Genomic DNA, 15,429 nt, shown 5'->3' with positions numbered 1-15,429 from the left:
CTAAAATAAGTCCTTTTCCCATGGGCTCCTTTGAGCGGCACTGTGCAGTAATTTCTTTCTTTACCTCTAGCGCTGTGTTGAAGTGGAGCACACAGGAGCCCCTTGCTGTGAAGTTTAGGGCGACGCGCCTCTTTTCTCATCCACAAAACCACTCTGGACCTTTAGCCTGCAGACTTTGGCTTTCAGTAGCTGTGCTGTGCAAAATGTGGTCTGCAATGGTGGTGGTGAAGCACACTGACCGCCAGCTGGTACAGAAACGAATAACTGGGCCATAACTTAGCAACCTTCAGTGACGGAGCTTTCATTACTTCTCCCATTTTTTCTGGATCTTCTTGACGTGTGAGTGAAGCTCAGTTGTATAGATGGCAGTCTTCCCGGACCTTGTCTGTGCTCACCTGCTAAAGTGAGCCCACATGTCATTGTTCTCTTCCAGGGTGACTTACACTCTGAGAAAACGACAGGTTGCACTGACATTTATACTTTGAGCAGACGCTTTCGTCCAAAGTGACTTGTTACTCAGACTGGAAAGAGGTACATCAGCGACAGATGGATGCAGACACATATTTGTCTGTAGATGGGCACACATGTAACATGTACACCACGGGTTACACAACAGCAAGCTGATTGCTGAGCTGGGTGTACAGCTGAACGCTGTGTTCAGCGCCACTTTCGGTGACAATTCATGATTGGCACCAACTTGGAATAAATGAAACGCTGAAGATGCAGGTGAACGAATTGCAAACATCTCGGGTTTCCAGTGGTAAAATAGTGTGAAGTACAACTAGATTCCAGAGGGGGTGTTGTAAACATCGCAGTAAAAGTCTCCGTAAACGGATTTTCGATCCGTCCGTCGCTGTCATGAGTGCCTGCTGCATTCAGAAACGTGTAGAAGGGACATGCTGAGGTAGTGGATGTTTTCATCAGGAGGGAGAAGAACACAAACGAGCTGTGGTGCTATGGGGCTCCATGCCGAACACTACCTGTCTGAACTGTGGGTCTGGGGTCAGTTGATGACACACGCGTCTGTGAGCTGCGGTTGAATGACTGCACACTACCGAAGGTTTTGACAGGTAAGAGAGCGTTAAAACCACAACTAGAAGAAGCAGTTTGCTGCATGAACAACATCCGTCTCGCTATAGGAGTGTAACGATGTTGATTTCTGCACACTTTGCTCACTCAGCCCTTGTGTCTGGTAGTATTTTTTAGGGGACAGAGCAGGGTAGGTTCTGGTGGAGTATGTATTTGATGCTTAATGCTGCTGGAATTTATTTGCTAAATGATGCTGTGGTGGTGTTCGAATTGCCATGTTAGAGAACGTGTCATTAGACATCACGTGCAGATTCTTCGTCTGATGCAAGAGGAAACCAACCAGTCGATGTGGGAAGCGCTCGCAGCAGGGGGTTGGCCCTGCTTCTGCATGCCCTCCCCAGGTCTTTGCTTGGTGCCACATCCTGTAGCCCTGTTTGGTGAGGAGCATCGGGTCCCATGCATCACTCTTCACACAGAAAGGGCACTTTTCTGTTGCTTTTCCTAAGACCGTGAAAGAGCACAAAGTGCCACTCGGTATAGAGCCATTTTTGGTACATTTTCCCAATCTTTGAGTTCTCTTTTAGCACGTGGTGTCTCTGACTGACTGACATCAGGAATCCCTGTTCCTGAGGCATCGCCTCGATTCCGAAACTGTACACCTTGTTAGCCTAAGGTGTGTGGAGGGTCAGCTGCTATCATAGTGGTTAGAGCTGCTGCTTTTGGACCCAAAGGTCACATGTTCAATTCCCACGTCCAGCTGTAGTACCCTTGAACAAGGTACTTGCCCTAAATCGCTCCAGTAAAAGTTAGCCAGCTCTATAAATTGATGCGGTTCCTGCCAGGTTTTATGGACATCAGCTGCAGAACGTCTTTGACTGACTGCTGTACCTCAGTGGTACTGTATTACTGCGAAAAGTTTAGCAAACTTGGAAACATGGTGCATATATGCTACAGTTAAGAAACATTTTGGCGATAACATGGAAATGGGTGACATTTTTATCAACAAAAGATCACCACTGACTCAACGTCGCTGGTCAACCCCTGAAACCAACTTTGCACCATAGTTGTCTTGGACAAAAAAAAAAAAAAAAACACTTTCATTCAGTAACTGTACAATAATATACAGGGTAAGAAGTTAAAACCCTTGTGCTAAAATTATGGGGGCTGGACACAAACTAACCATGCCAACAGTACTCATTTTCTTCTCAATACCTATACCAACTACCTCATTCCATCATCTTATTTGATTTTAACTAACTATCCATATCACCCATATCGCTTCAGAATGTCTCCATCCACCTGCAGACTACCACATATTATGAATGAATGCTACCTTCCTCGGGGGGGGGGGTGCGGTGGCGCAGTGGGCTTGACTGAGTCCTGCTCTCTGGCGGGTCTGGGGTTTGAGTCCTGCTTGGGGTGCTCTGCGGTGGACTGGTGTCCCTTCAGGGGTGTGTCCCCTACCCCTCCAGCCTTGCGCCCTGTGTTGCCAGGTTAAGCTCCGGTTCGCTGCGGCTCCGCTCAGGACATGCGGTTTCAGACAGTGTGTGTTTGTGCGCTACCCTCCTCACCAGAGATCACTGCGAGCACCTTCCTGGGGTTGTCAAGTGGGCACCTTCCTTCATCGGTGTTTCATCGAATTGAGCCCACGACATCTCCAGAAGGCTCAACGCTGGGATCTGGTGTCCCCAGCTTAATGACTATACTGTACCTACTCACTGCTCTTCTGTTACCAGAGGTTATGAATTCAATAGCAGATACACTGTCAGGTGACTGTTGTGTTGCTCTCTTTCTCTCTGTTTTTCTCCCTCACACACAAAGACTGAAGACTGTGAAGATGGGGCTGCTGTCATAAATCGCCCTAATGCCCTTTTCACAGCAACCAGCATTCATTAAAGCTCCACGGCGACCACTGTGCGCAACACAAGTGTGCTCAACACCTGTATCTGTTGGAGCTCACTACTTATCTCAGGCCCTGTTGTGGTTAGGAAGGATCTGATGGGTTTGGTGGGGAAGGCTGCTCAGTTTGTTTCTTTCCTCATTTTACACCAGTTCCTGGAATCTCGGGCATGTTGCCGGCGGCTGCAGGAGACGTGGGACACCATTGTGACTGAAGGCTTCTGGCCGCTTGACGCTTTGTGCATATCCAGGCGGGGACAGAGGGACCTTAACTGTTTGCTGTTGTCTCCTCCTCACAGTCTCGTCTGTGGATTAATCTTCCTCAGGTTGTTCTTATGGGCAGCAGATAACTCACTGGTCTGTCGTGTGTGATTTTAGGGAGAACTCTCTAATTGTTCTTTTTCTCAGCTTATCACATCGTAAGTGCTGGCACTTGTCACTGGTCATAGGCTTTTTATTCGTTCATTTTGAGTTTTACAAGTTTTTTTTTTTTTTTTTTTTGCAAGTTTTTTCAGTATGGGCAACATAGGGGCGCTGTGTGTGTGTGACAGAGAAAGAGCAAAGAAAGAGCAGTGTTATGATGCACTGGCATCCTGCTCAAACCCTGGTATACTATGTTCTTCCAGGATAGGTAAACCTGAGTTAGCTAAGCATTTATTGACGATACATGGGTGGGTGTTTTCGGCTATATTTTTCACCAATTCTGCGGTGATTGTGGATTCTGTGGTTGGGGTCAGCCCACATCTCTGTTAGTCAGAGTGTACCCTTCCCGTGGTGACCACTTGTACCGCTTACCTCCCATCCTGCTAACACAGCAACCGCTCTCTTCCCTCCCAGTTGGTGGGTGGCCAGTTCGACCTGGAGGTGAACTTCATCATCCAGGAAGCGGAAAGCGTGGGCTGCATGGTGGAGCTGCTGGACCAGTGCGAGGCCACATGCCAAGTTGAGATGTGGAGCATCTTTGTAGCCATCCTGAAGAAGAGTGCCCGCAACCTGCAGGCTTGCACTGAGGTGGGCCTCATGGAGTTGGTGCTGGCACGAATCCATGAAGCTCACTGCACGGTTGCAGGTATGTGTTTTTCTCTGGACCCAGGGCCTGCATCCCTGGTGTGATCGCTCCACCCATGGTTTGGGGTGAGCAGCACTGGAAGTGCCTCTGCATTACTTGTTCTCTAAAGAAGAATGTGGAGCTATTAGAGTTGTGTAAATTCCAAAGAACTTTGCTCTTTGTCATACTGTGCACTTTCACCGTCCACCTCTTAATCTCTCACAGTGCACAGTGAGAGTCTGTGTGAGAAATTAGTAAAAAACTCAGTGGGTCTGATGACTTTTCATTTAATGTAAATATCCACAGTATTTGCCTAGAAACCAAATAGCTACACGCAGACTGGAAAGGCCATCTGCTGGGGATATACAAAGTTAGATTTGCCTTAGTTCTGACCCTGGGTACAACATCCGGGAGTCGCGCTGCGTGCAGGACTCAGGTTTACATGCTTCAGTCACATGTCAGTGTCACAAGAATCCAATATTCCAAGGTTTTACAGTGAGACCTTGGAATCCCTCTTTCTGTCACCACTGAAGTCTGGCCTTCTCACTGTCAGACACCAGCAAAATGTGGTAAACAATGTCAGACACCTTGATCCTTTTCAGAGGACAAAAGTATTTGCATAGACAGTGCCATTTGCAAGCACATTCCCAAGGTACAATTTTTGCTGATCGAAAGGGAGTAAAATAAAGAATGCGCCGTGCATGCTCTCCTCTAGAATGTCAACCCTCAGTGACGTGCCCTTGTTCCGAACGCTGTCGTGTCATTGCCCTGTCTTTGTGCTTTCGCTGGCAGACTTGCTCATAGATGTCCTGGCGGTTTTGGCCCGCTATAGCATCACCGTCCGGCAGCTGAAGCTCTTGGTCAGCAAGCTGCAAGGAGAGAACGGATGCTGGGTATGTCACCTACTGCACGTGTCCTTGTCTCACTCATACGTGCATGTCAACACTCTCCCCCGGAACATGGTATAAACCTAATCTTAGAGATCATGCAGCAGTCATTTCACTGTAGGTCTTTATATATGTGCTACGTAATGCCACTGATCTCGTCTTCTGGCTGTCTGTGATAAATTTGTCATATTTAATTTCCGTAGCTAAGCATTCTTCATTCAGCTGAAATAAGCTGCTATAAAGGTGGACTGCTTGGCTGGGGGGGGGAACGTGCTCCCAACAAAATTAACAAAAAGGCTTTAATATGTATTGTTTGGGAAGAGTCACAGTTGGGTGCCAACAAGTAGCTCACTGGTCATCTTCTCAGCTTAGTGGGTTGTTCACGCTTGTCATGTTTTTTTTTGTTTTATATGACATGACCAATCTCTGTTTTAGACAGAAACTCAATGTAAATTATATAGTGTGTAGTTTGGGGATGTCAGCATTGTGTGTAAAATGACTTACGTGTGCCATTCAGTCTTATAGGTGCGCTCAATGCATATTATACCCTTTAGATAAGTTGTGCCTGTTTATGTTAGGGATTATAGTATGTTTTCTTCACCTACATACAGCAACCCCAGCTCACGTGAGAAAAGTTTGAAATGTTAACTTTACGGTAGCTCATGTTGCCTTCAAACAGGCATGAGATTTCTACAAATGTAAAACAGGATATTTTTTTTCCCCTATGGTTGGCCTAATGTGGTATCAGCAGTGGCACAGGAGAACATCACAGAGCATCTGCAGGGGACACACTCCGTGTGTGTGTGTGTGTGTGTGTGTGTGTCTGTGTGTCTGTGCGCATGTGTGTGCATCTATACAAATTTGAGTCTTTGTGTTTGTTATCGGGTCCAAGATGACTATGTGCGTGTATGTGTCTGTTAGGCCTGCTGTATGTTGCTCTATTTGTATGTATGCAGTCAGGCGTGCTGAGTGCACTCTCTCCTCCAGCCCCCTCATGCTGTGAAGCTGCTGTCTGTCCTGAAGGCCGCACCCCACAGAGTCGGTCCTGACGCCTTTTTCAGTTTCCCGGGGAAGAGCGCAGCGGTGAGTGCGTCCAGCTCTGCAGCGTACTGGCTGCAACTTCATTCACGAGAACATATTTGAGAAGTTCAGGTGCAGTTTCAGGCAACATCCACCGGTACATCTGTGCTGTAATCCCATATGCACATGGTAATGGGGTGGAAGATTTTTTCAGGATTCTATCAGTAAAGATCAAATGGACCAACTTCATTTGCATTATCTCTCTTTGTTAGTTTTGGAGCACAGGTATTTACATGCTGCATATGTAGGGTGGCCCCAGGGTCAAAGAGGGTAGCACTAGTGCCTCACTTCTTCTTCTGGGCTCTGGGTTTGGATGTGGGTTTGAATCTGCTCACTCTGTATGGAGTTTGCATGTTCTGTGTTCTCATGGGTTTCCTCCAGGAGCTCTGGTTTCCTCTCACAGTTTGAGGACATGTGTTTCAGGTGTGAAAATGACACAAAATTTTTAGACAAAGAACACAGCTTTAACAGAGCGCTCTCCTACACAAACAAGTTACAAACTAACAAACTTGAAGTGGTGTGAAGAAAGTTCCCAAGAAGGATGGCATGTGAGATTAGTTCTGGAAAACAGTTCTCTTTGTCTGCTGTCCTCCTTGTATGGGACAAATCTCATGAATCTGTCAGTTTTGCAGAGAGGATGCCCAGTGGTAGCTGGAGACCTTATGAATCACTTTTTAAACTTAACTATGTATGGCTGGAAGCATGTTTGAGAGTCATCACCCATTTTAACGTATGCAATCCCAGCGTGCAGGAATGGGGCATCCGAGCAGAGCTGAGCTGAGCTGGGTGAATGGGCAGGATTACTGTCACTGCCGGCCTCTTCTCATCTTGCTCTATAAGCGGCTTTGTGCTTTGTCTTTGCTGGCCCAACTGAGCCGCTGTGCGGTTGAAAAATCTTCATACTTTCCTAACAATGACACATTATCTGTGAAACAAGGTTTTGAAAACTAGTGAAGGATGAACTGACTTTATGGCCTCCCGCTGATGGTGATTTTGTAGCAAAATCAATGGGGCGACATTTTTGGATAAGGAATCGACAATGATGCTTTGTCTCGACTGTCGCTGCTGGTTTAGAAAAGTTTTAAAAATAACAGTTTCCCATTAATGCTGCTCATATGTGTGACTTTGTGGTGTCGCAGTGAAACCTGATGTCTAGCCGTGACCTAACAGGGCCGTGGAGTTTCCTGCTTCTGTTGTGTCTCAGCGCCTGCATGATTCATTAAAATCACTGCTGCAAAAAAACTGCCTCCTTTAGTGCAGGTGTGAGAATAATTTGCTGGTGGCCTCATGCTCTTGTGAGGAGGCGAGCTACAGTACCCCCCAAATCGTGGCATCCTGTTTGCCTGTGACTGGTACAGTGAGGTATGAAGGAGGAATGCTGTCTTCTGCAGGCACTTCCTCCATCAACCATCTTCCCTTATCAAGGCTCCAGTCTCACACAGAGGTTGTTTCTGGGGAGGACAGACTACTTTTAAAGAGAGGCAGTTACAGTATGTGCAGTGTCGGGAGAGAGTGTGGGAGAAATTGCTTTGGGGGAAAAAAGTCCTTACCCAGAGTAATTGGATAGTGTTACTCAGGGAGGAAGTTGCTCACAGTAAAATCACAGTAAGCAATCAGTAACTGTGTCAGAACAGACGGCTTTGAGGAAAGCCAAAACACGGTGAAGGAGTGCTCCTTTTGGCCTGAAAATAGGAGAATGACATCATCTTAAATTCATTCATAAAGCATTGTGTTTATATTGTCCGTTTTGGGAATTGAGGTGTTTTATTTCAGCTGAAGCTAAAGTTGGAAGAAGTACTGCATATGACGTATCACGATATATTGTGATTTACCGAGGGTGTATTTACATTGTGTGTGCTCAGCACGTGGTCTTTCTTTCAAGCAATGCACAGCTTAGAGTAAGCAAAGTGCATGAACAACAGACAAAGCTTCACATTATCAATGTACAGCTTCTCTGATTCCATTATGTTGCTGGTTCATATCCCTCAGGTAGCTGTCTGTAGAGGTGACATTCAAATAGCAAATACATACATAGTCATAGCAGATGGTGTTGTACCCATATATGTAGCTCTCAGAAGATTAGGAGAGAAATGGGTTTGAAAGAGATGAGTTTCAGATCCTTCTTGAATGCTAGAATGGATTCGGCAGCTTTGAGGGGCAGAGAGAGCTCATTCTACCATATTAGGGCCAAATCTGAGAACCTACAGACTTCTATTGTGGACCTTTGTTTAGTGGGACCACCAAAGGACCACAGATGAAGGAGCACAGCCCTCTTGCTGAGCTTAAGCAAGTGATCAGGTTCTGCGGGTACTGGGGTCCTTCGACCGTCTTCTGGGCCATAACCAGAGTGCTGAACTTATGCAGGTAGGTACGGGAAGCCAATGGAGAGAATTGAGGAGGGGTGATACATGGGGAAAGCTTTGCCAGGTCAAAAGCAACTCATAAAATGGTATTCTGTATCAGCTGCAGAGGCTTTATGATGGAAGCTGGGAGACCACAGAGCAGGGAGTTGCAGTGGTCCTGGGGTGATATTACCATGGCCTGGACCAGGAGCTGAGAAGAATGTGTCATGCGATCAGGGTGGATACTATATACAGGATGTATCTGCAGTACCAGGTTGTGACTTTGTGTGGGAGAAGCGGAGATTGGAGTGGATTGTTACTCCCAGGCTCTTCACTGATAAAGAGGATGAGATTAGTCACTTGTTCAGTTTGATAGATTTCCCAACAAGTGGACGGACCAGCTGGGAGGTGGAGGGTCACGGTTTGGTCACGATCATGGTGAGGTTGGGTTGCAGATGGTGAACAGACATCCAGGCAGAGACATGCCAGAAGCAAACCGTGATGTAAGAAGAAAAGCCTGCTTCAACTATTGAGTACTGCATTTACATAAGAGTTCAGGGGGTCTCATGACTCTCCATGTCCCCCAGGCTATCGCTTTACCCCCCATTGCCAAGTGGCCTTACCACAGCGGATTCACCTTTCACACCTGGCTGCGCTTGGACCCCGTTAGCAGCGTCAGTGGAGAGGACAAGCCTTATGTATACTGGTGAGTACTTGTTCACTGCAGAGCGACACCAGCAGTGACTTTTGCACACACACCCAACGGGAAATGCACTGGAGGGTTTTGACTGATCATCACAGGTGTTCTGATTCATAAAATATTATGTCAGTTGGCATTAATAAGAATTAATATCTCAGTGTGTTTATGTTGTTTCTCTATTAAAACTGGTTTAAAACTAGATGCCAGTCTGTACTTGGCTTATTTCCAGGAGAATTAATTCCTATTTCAGTGAGGTTTATGCAAAGAAGGGTGTTGTGGCCTTTATGGATGTCATAACTGTGAAACCCAGATGTGGGATAATATTTCTCTCTGGCACTGTCACCTATTAAAAGCATGGGTGCTGCAAAGCCCAGGTGTATTTGCTAATGAGCCTGCGTGCACCTCTTTCTTGGGATTTTAGAAGGTGCGTATTTTATTATAATGTGGAACATATGGTTTTTAAACTTTTGTGTAGATCACTTCAAACTATCATTGCTCGGGAATGTTCTTCACTCGGAAGAAAAAAAGGAACTGTTCTTTTTCAGTTTTCATACCAGCAAAGGCCTTGGCTACTCGGCACATTTTGTAGGGGGTTGTTTGATCGTGACCTCGTTGAAGTCCAGGGGGAGGGGCTTCCAGCACTGCGTCAAGTACGACTTCAGACCGCAGCAGGTGAGTGGCGCACGTGGGTCTGAAGCAGCGACTTGGAGCCATGCGCTTACAGGGAACCCCCCTTGCACGTTTCCGTTTAATGCACAGAATCGGTGCAGCGTGCTTTCCAAAACTGGAAATGATGACACAACTATAGATATTGCTTCAATTTAACTATTAGTTTAACACAGTTAAAATTTGCACTAGTAACATAGTGTATAGTGTGAAGTAATATATTTTATTAACGTGTTACCAGCTACAACTGCTAAATTTCAGTGTTGCTCCTATTTCCACCTCTATGCCCATATCATGCAGATATGTTCATACACAGCCCCATAATTGTACCATACTGTGTTATTTATTTGTTGCATCATCTTCAAAACCATATGGTTACCCTGCTAGTTTGGTGACATTCTGTGTGTTGAATGTGTCTGAAGGAGCACCACCATTTCAGATTCCTTGCATGTGCAAATAAAATTAAGCATTAAAGTTATCCTCATTTCTAAAGCAAAATTAGGTCATTGTTAAAGGTTGGTGAACAGCGTAAATAGAATTAAAAAATTTGGACTCAGAATGCTAAATTACATGTTTAAATCTCAGGTGAATTGCTCTTTGGATGTATTTTTGTATACTAATAATGGGACACATAACTGATCACACCCTGTTCGTTCCCTCGGACAGCGCCCTATGCGTTGCTTGCGTGGAATTGTGTAAAGGTGAGAGCAGCTGCGTGACGCTGTGGCAAATGCCCCTCAATGCTGGTCTGTTCTGTGTTTCAGTGGTACATGGTGACCATAGTTCACGTCTACAATCGCTGGAAGAACAGTGAGATCAGCTGTTATGTCAATGGAGAGCTGGCATCCTACGGGGAGATCACCTGGCTGGTCAGCACCAGCGATGTAAGTGTCCCGTGGCATTGTACTTACATCCCTGTAGTTATAAGTGCTGTTTGCTGCAGGTCGCGTTGTTGGGAAAGGGTGCCATGCAGAAGTGAAGTCACAGCAAATTTCAACGTTCTCTTGAGTCTCCCTCAACTATGATTTTAATGCAGTCAGATTAATATCTCTTTACAGTAGTATTTTTTTGTGGCTCTTTGTGACACTTTGGAGCATGGAATACGGATAAGTCCTCTGTCTCTATCAAACAGGTATGCTGGTTTTTACCACTCTTTGAGATAAATGTATGTCTTTGTCAGTTCTTTTTCTAATTTTTTTTAAATTATATTCTCTTCACATTTTTTTTCACCATTTTACTGATTTGTTTTATAAAATTTGTTTCTTGCAAAGCAAGCATAGCCTATATTTATATGTCCAGCAATTATTTGGCATTAAAAGATGCCATTCAGACATTGAGATTGGGATCACCTTAATTAAATTCTTTTCCATGGTGTTTACAGCTCATGTCTGGTGTTTTTGAGTGACAGTGATCAATAACAAGATGAGGAACATAACATGTTTATGGGATGGATTGGTCAGCAATCCAGCACTGAACAGGACACTGCAGGAACAACATTTTGGGATAATTATCTTTTATTAATCCTCAAGAGGGAATTAATTCACTCAGTCAGGAGGCAAACGTATGTCTTTGGACTGTGGGAGGAAACCCACGTGAACATGGGGAGAACATGCAAACTGTTCAGGCTGAGCGGGGAATCGAACTCTGCTTCTTTCACGTCATCCAGGAAGTGTGACACAGCAGCAATATTATTGTGTCCATCCGTAATAATGTCACAATAATGTCTTCTATATTATTTACTTCTTATAGCTTTATGTGTACATGTTCCAGAATCTAACCCCTGAATAAAATGAGGGACATCTGTGTTATTCAGCTTTCATTGATTTTACCTTAATACACCTAGCTGTAAAACTGAATTTGAATTTACAAACTGTTGTCCAGACAGACTTCCACTCCCAGTTGTGCTTTTAAGGTGAGGAGCTAGTGTCTTTTGTTGCCTTCTTTCCCTGTGGTTGGAGTGAGAAGATAGTTCACCATCTGATGAAACGGTGAAACTTGGAAAATACCGCCAGGTGGTTGTTCTCTGTTGGCAGCTTTGCTGTGTGTCACTGCATGACGGCCCTGTGTGAGCACCCATTACCCATAAGCCTTGGGGTTGTCACTCAGGGCTCAGAAGCAGGCTGGTGAGGTGTGGGGGTGCTGAGAGCGACACCTATAATGAACAGCTCGCTGAGGATGCAGCTCCTCATGCATGCTACGTCAAACGTGCTCTTCTGTTGGATTCTTCTGAAGATGCGGTTTTTACAGCTGCTCTCGCCAAAGTTCTTCTCAAGAAAATAAGGGATCACTATTGAAAATGTAATAGAATTAAAATCTTATTTAACGTTGAACATTTTTATAAACCAGAGGGTGGTGCAGAAGGTTTGACTGGGTCCTTCTCTCTGCTGGGTCTGGGGTTCGAGTCCCGCTTGGGGTGCCTTGTGACAAACTGGCGTCCTGTCCTGGCTGTGTCCCCTCCCCCTCCAACCTTGTGCCCTGTGTTGCCGGGTTAGGCTCTGGTTTGCCACGACCCTGCTTGGGACAAGCAGTTTCAGACAGCGTGTGTGCATTTTTATAAACAGATTTTCAAAACGTGATTAAGGCTACATGTCATCTGGTTTCTTCTGAGTTACAAAATGTTGATTTTGTCCATTTGGACTTTATTAACTGAGATTGAAAAGTACTTTTTTAGTGTGACACTCCTTTGAGAAATGTTACTGTTCTGCAACATGGTATAATAAAGTGTTTAAGGGTCGTTTGTGGACAGAAGTTGTGCAGTACTCACCAATTGCCTTGTGACTCTCCCCAGACGTTTGATAAGTGCTTCTTGGGCTCCTGGGAGACGGTGGATGCCAGCAGGGTATTCTGTGGGCAGATGGGAGCCGTGTACCTCTTCAGTGAGGCTCTCAGTGCGGCGCAGATCCTGGCCGTTTACCACCTGGGTCCTGGATATAAGGTGCCCAGAGCTGCAGCTCTGTTGAACTGTACCATGATGCACTCTGCTCTCCAAAGACTCTCAACATGTTTCATTATTCTTTCATGGGCACACAGCTTTCTGTCAACCTTTTGGGTTTTGCCCATTTTATGGATTTATTAAATATCCACAAAAATACACAATCTATTGTCTTGGATGTGCCTACTGGAATTAGTAGAATGCAAGGCAGTCTGTAGTTTGTTGTACTTCGCCAAGCCACAGTAAATCTGGAACCACCTATAGTATCACCGTGTGACACCATGGGCTTTGATCGACAGAATGAGGACAGATTGTTGTGTGTCGAACCCAAGGGTACGTTCCGGCACCGGGCCGAGTGTGACCTCCTCTTCGCCGAGCATCACCGAACGCTGCTGTACGACGGCAAGTTGTCCTCCTGCATCGCCTTCACTTACAACCCGCGGGCCACCGATGGGCAGCTGTGCCTCGAGTCCTCTCCCAGGGACAGCCCGTCCGTGTTTGTCCACTCGCCTCACGCCCTCATGCTGCAGGTGGGTCCCTGTTGACCACAATGCACCTGTTCAAAGTTGCCTGCCTGTAACAGGTGATTTGTGGAAGAATTTGGAAGGAAAAGGTCTTCACTTTTTTCATCTCCTATCCAAAGTGATGTGATGAAGCTTGATGAAGCTCTGCATTGGAATTAAACTGTCTTTGATTGACAGGAGTAATGAACTCACCTCTGGAGTCTGGACAATTGAGTTTATTTATTATTGGAAAACTTTGAGAACACATTCTTCACTCATCATAAGCTGAACCTTATCAGTCCCTTGGCAGTCCAGTGCTGTAGTTAGTAGCTCTTATCTCCATGTCTTAATTAAGTTCCCTCGCAGCAATTAACGGGGGGAAAAACTACGGAGCGACGTAAGCTTTTGAAAACCAGCAGACTGCTTTGTCCTCGGCACCATTTCCTATTACTATGTTATTATTTCTGTGTGCGTCAGCGGTGGGTTGAGTGTCACGTGTCCGCTGCAGGACGTGCGGGACGTGTCGACCCACTCCGTGCAGAGCGCCATCCACTCCATGGGGGGCGTACAGGTGCTCTTCCCCCTGTTTGCACAGTTGGATTACCTACAGCACAGCACTGATGAGGTGGACACCTCCGTCTGGTACGATACCACTCTTACTCTTTAAAGAGTTTCATTTTGGACATAAACTTGACGGAGCAGCATGTAACAGTGTGGTTAGAGCTGATGGGTTTTGCAGGATTTGCAAATATCCTGCCTACGTCTTCTGGTCACAGCTAATGTTGTTTCGCTCATGTCTGTATGAAAATAAGGAACACATCCTTGTCACTGGGGTGCTGACTCTTGCTTGCTCCCCATCCAGCCACACACTGCTCTCCTTTCTGATGGAGCTGCTCAGGAACTCTGTGTCTGTGCAGGAGCAGGTTCTGTCCTGCAAGGCCTTCCTGGTGATCGGGTACATCCTGGAGAAGGTGGGAGATGCCGCCAGGAGCGCTGACAAATTTATTAGCATGAATCGCACTGACTGCGACTCCAAACAGATACCCTGGACACGTTGGTCTTACTCTGGTCTTACTGTCCCATAGTTCCTTTGTCCCTTGAGGTGTCCAGTAACACTCTCCTCTGCGTCTGTTGTCCGCAGTCCTCCAAGGTCCACATGACCCTCTCAGTGTTGGACATCTTCCTAGCGTTGGCACGCTACCTGAGCAGCGTGCCGCATGGGGCCCCACTACTCAAGCAGCTATGTGACTACATCCTGTTCAACCCGGCCATTTGGGTCCATGCTGCGGCCAAGGTGCACACTGGTGCCGTGCTAACCCTAACCCTGAATTGCTCCATTAAAAAAAGTTGCTTTAGAGGAAAGCATTAGATACAAATGAATTAATGGGGGGAAAAAAAGCATTTGTGTAAACTGATATGCATGTGTACATGAGTAAAATATGGAGAGGAAACAACAGTTTGGCAAGTTTTCCAGTGTGGAGGTCGACTAGTCTGGATTTATACAGTACCAGGGTAAAGTGTGAGCACACAGAGTCCAGCCTCTTGTAAGTATTTGGATATTCTCACACCACCTGGTGTGTGATTTTGTGTATGTGTGGCTGCTGGCATCCAGGTGCAGACCACCCTTTACACCTACCTGTGCACAGAGTTCATCAGCACGGTGACTATCTACAGCGCCATCCGCAGAGTGAGCACAGTGTTGCAGGTCATGCACACACTCAAATACTACTACTGGGTGGTGAACCCACAGGATCGCAGCGGCATCACACCCAAAGGACAAGGTGAGACAGATGCCACTCACAGTAGTGCCTTCTGCTGGGCCGGAGGCACAGTAAAACCCTTGTATCATTTTCACTCTGAATCATTCTATTTTTTTTTATATGTAAATATACCCTTGTGTCTGCATAACTTAAACTGTGGGACCATTTTCCATATACAACGGTAACAGTAAGTCCTCAAGGGCTGAACCTTGGAAACTGCTGTCAGTGTGTGAGAGACACACCAGGAGCTTCGCAGATGGGTGTATCGGCCTGCTGAGGCTGCCTTAAAGCCCAGCGGCCGTCTGAAGGTGCAAAAGTATACGCCATGTTTGGATGCTGTGTTTGAGGAACTCTGCCCCCTGCTGTGTACACAGACGGGCCCAGGCCCAGCCAGAAGGAGATGCTGTTGCTGCGGGCATACCTGCTGCTCTTTGTCAAGCAGCTCATCCTGAAGGTGAGTGAGATACCATACAGTGCAGTACTGGTGCTCAGTCAGTGCTCAGTCAGTGCTGCCGCCTTGGGTCCAGGCACCTTCACTAGAGTAGCGAGCTTGATGTCCTTGGAGAAATTGTCTTAGTCTAGC

General features: G+C 46.2%; 1 protein-coding gene across 1 annotated transcript in view; it reads left to right on the top strand.

Moving 5' to 3' along the window:
* Window positions 1–15,429, top strand: part of LOC108936707 (lipopolysaccharide-responsive and beige-like anchor protein) — a 141,267-nt gene that overhangs the window by 11,579 nt on the left and 114,259 nt on the right. The window contains exons 2-14 of the mRNA XM_029250163.1: window positions 3,766–3,997; window positions 4,769–4,869; window positions 5,851–5,946; window positions 8,873–8,991; window positions 9,531–9,657; window positions 10,416–10,535; window positions 12,440–12,586; window positions 12,916–13,113; window positions 13,595–13,728; window positions 13,949–14,057; window positions 14,228–14,380; window positions 14,699–14,867; window positions 15,221–15,300. Of these exons, the coding sequence (XP_029105996.1) occupies window positions 3,766–3,997; window positions 4,769–4,869; window positions 5,851–5,946; window positions 8,873–8,991; window positions 9,531–9,657; window positions 10,416–10,535; window positions 12,440–12,586; window positions 12,916–13,113; window positions 13,595–13,728; window positions 13,949–14,057; window positions 14,228–14,380; window positions 14,699–14,867; window positions 15,221–15,300 (1,785 nt within the window). The remainder of the gene's footprint in view (window positions 1–3,765; window positions 3,998–4,768; window positions 4,870–5,850; window positions 5,947–8,872; window positions 8,992–9,530; window positions 9,658–10,415; window positions 10,536–12,439; window positions 12,587–12,915; window positions 13,114–13,594; window positions 13,729–13,948; window positions 14,058–14,227; window positions 14,381–14,698; window positions 14,868–15,220; window positions 15,301–15,429) is intronic.

This window comes from Scleropages formosus, chromosome 3 (genome assembly GCF_900964775.1).
Source record: "Scleropages formosus chromosome 3, fSclFor1.1, whole genome shotgun sequence".
Classification (NCBI taxonomy): Eukaryota; Metazoa; Chordata; class Actinopteri; order Osteoglossiformes; family Osteoglossidae; genus Scleropages; species Scleropages formosus.
This window is presented reverse-complemented; position numbering and strand designations above follow the sequence as displayed.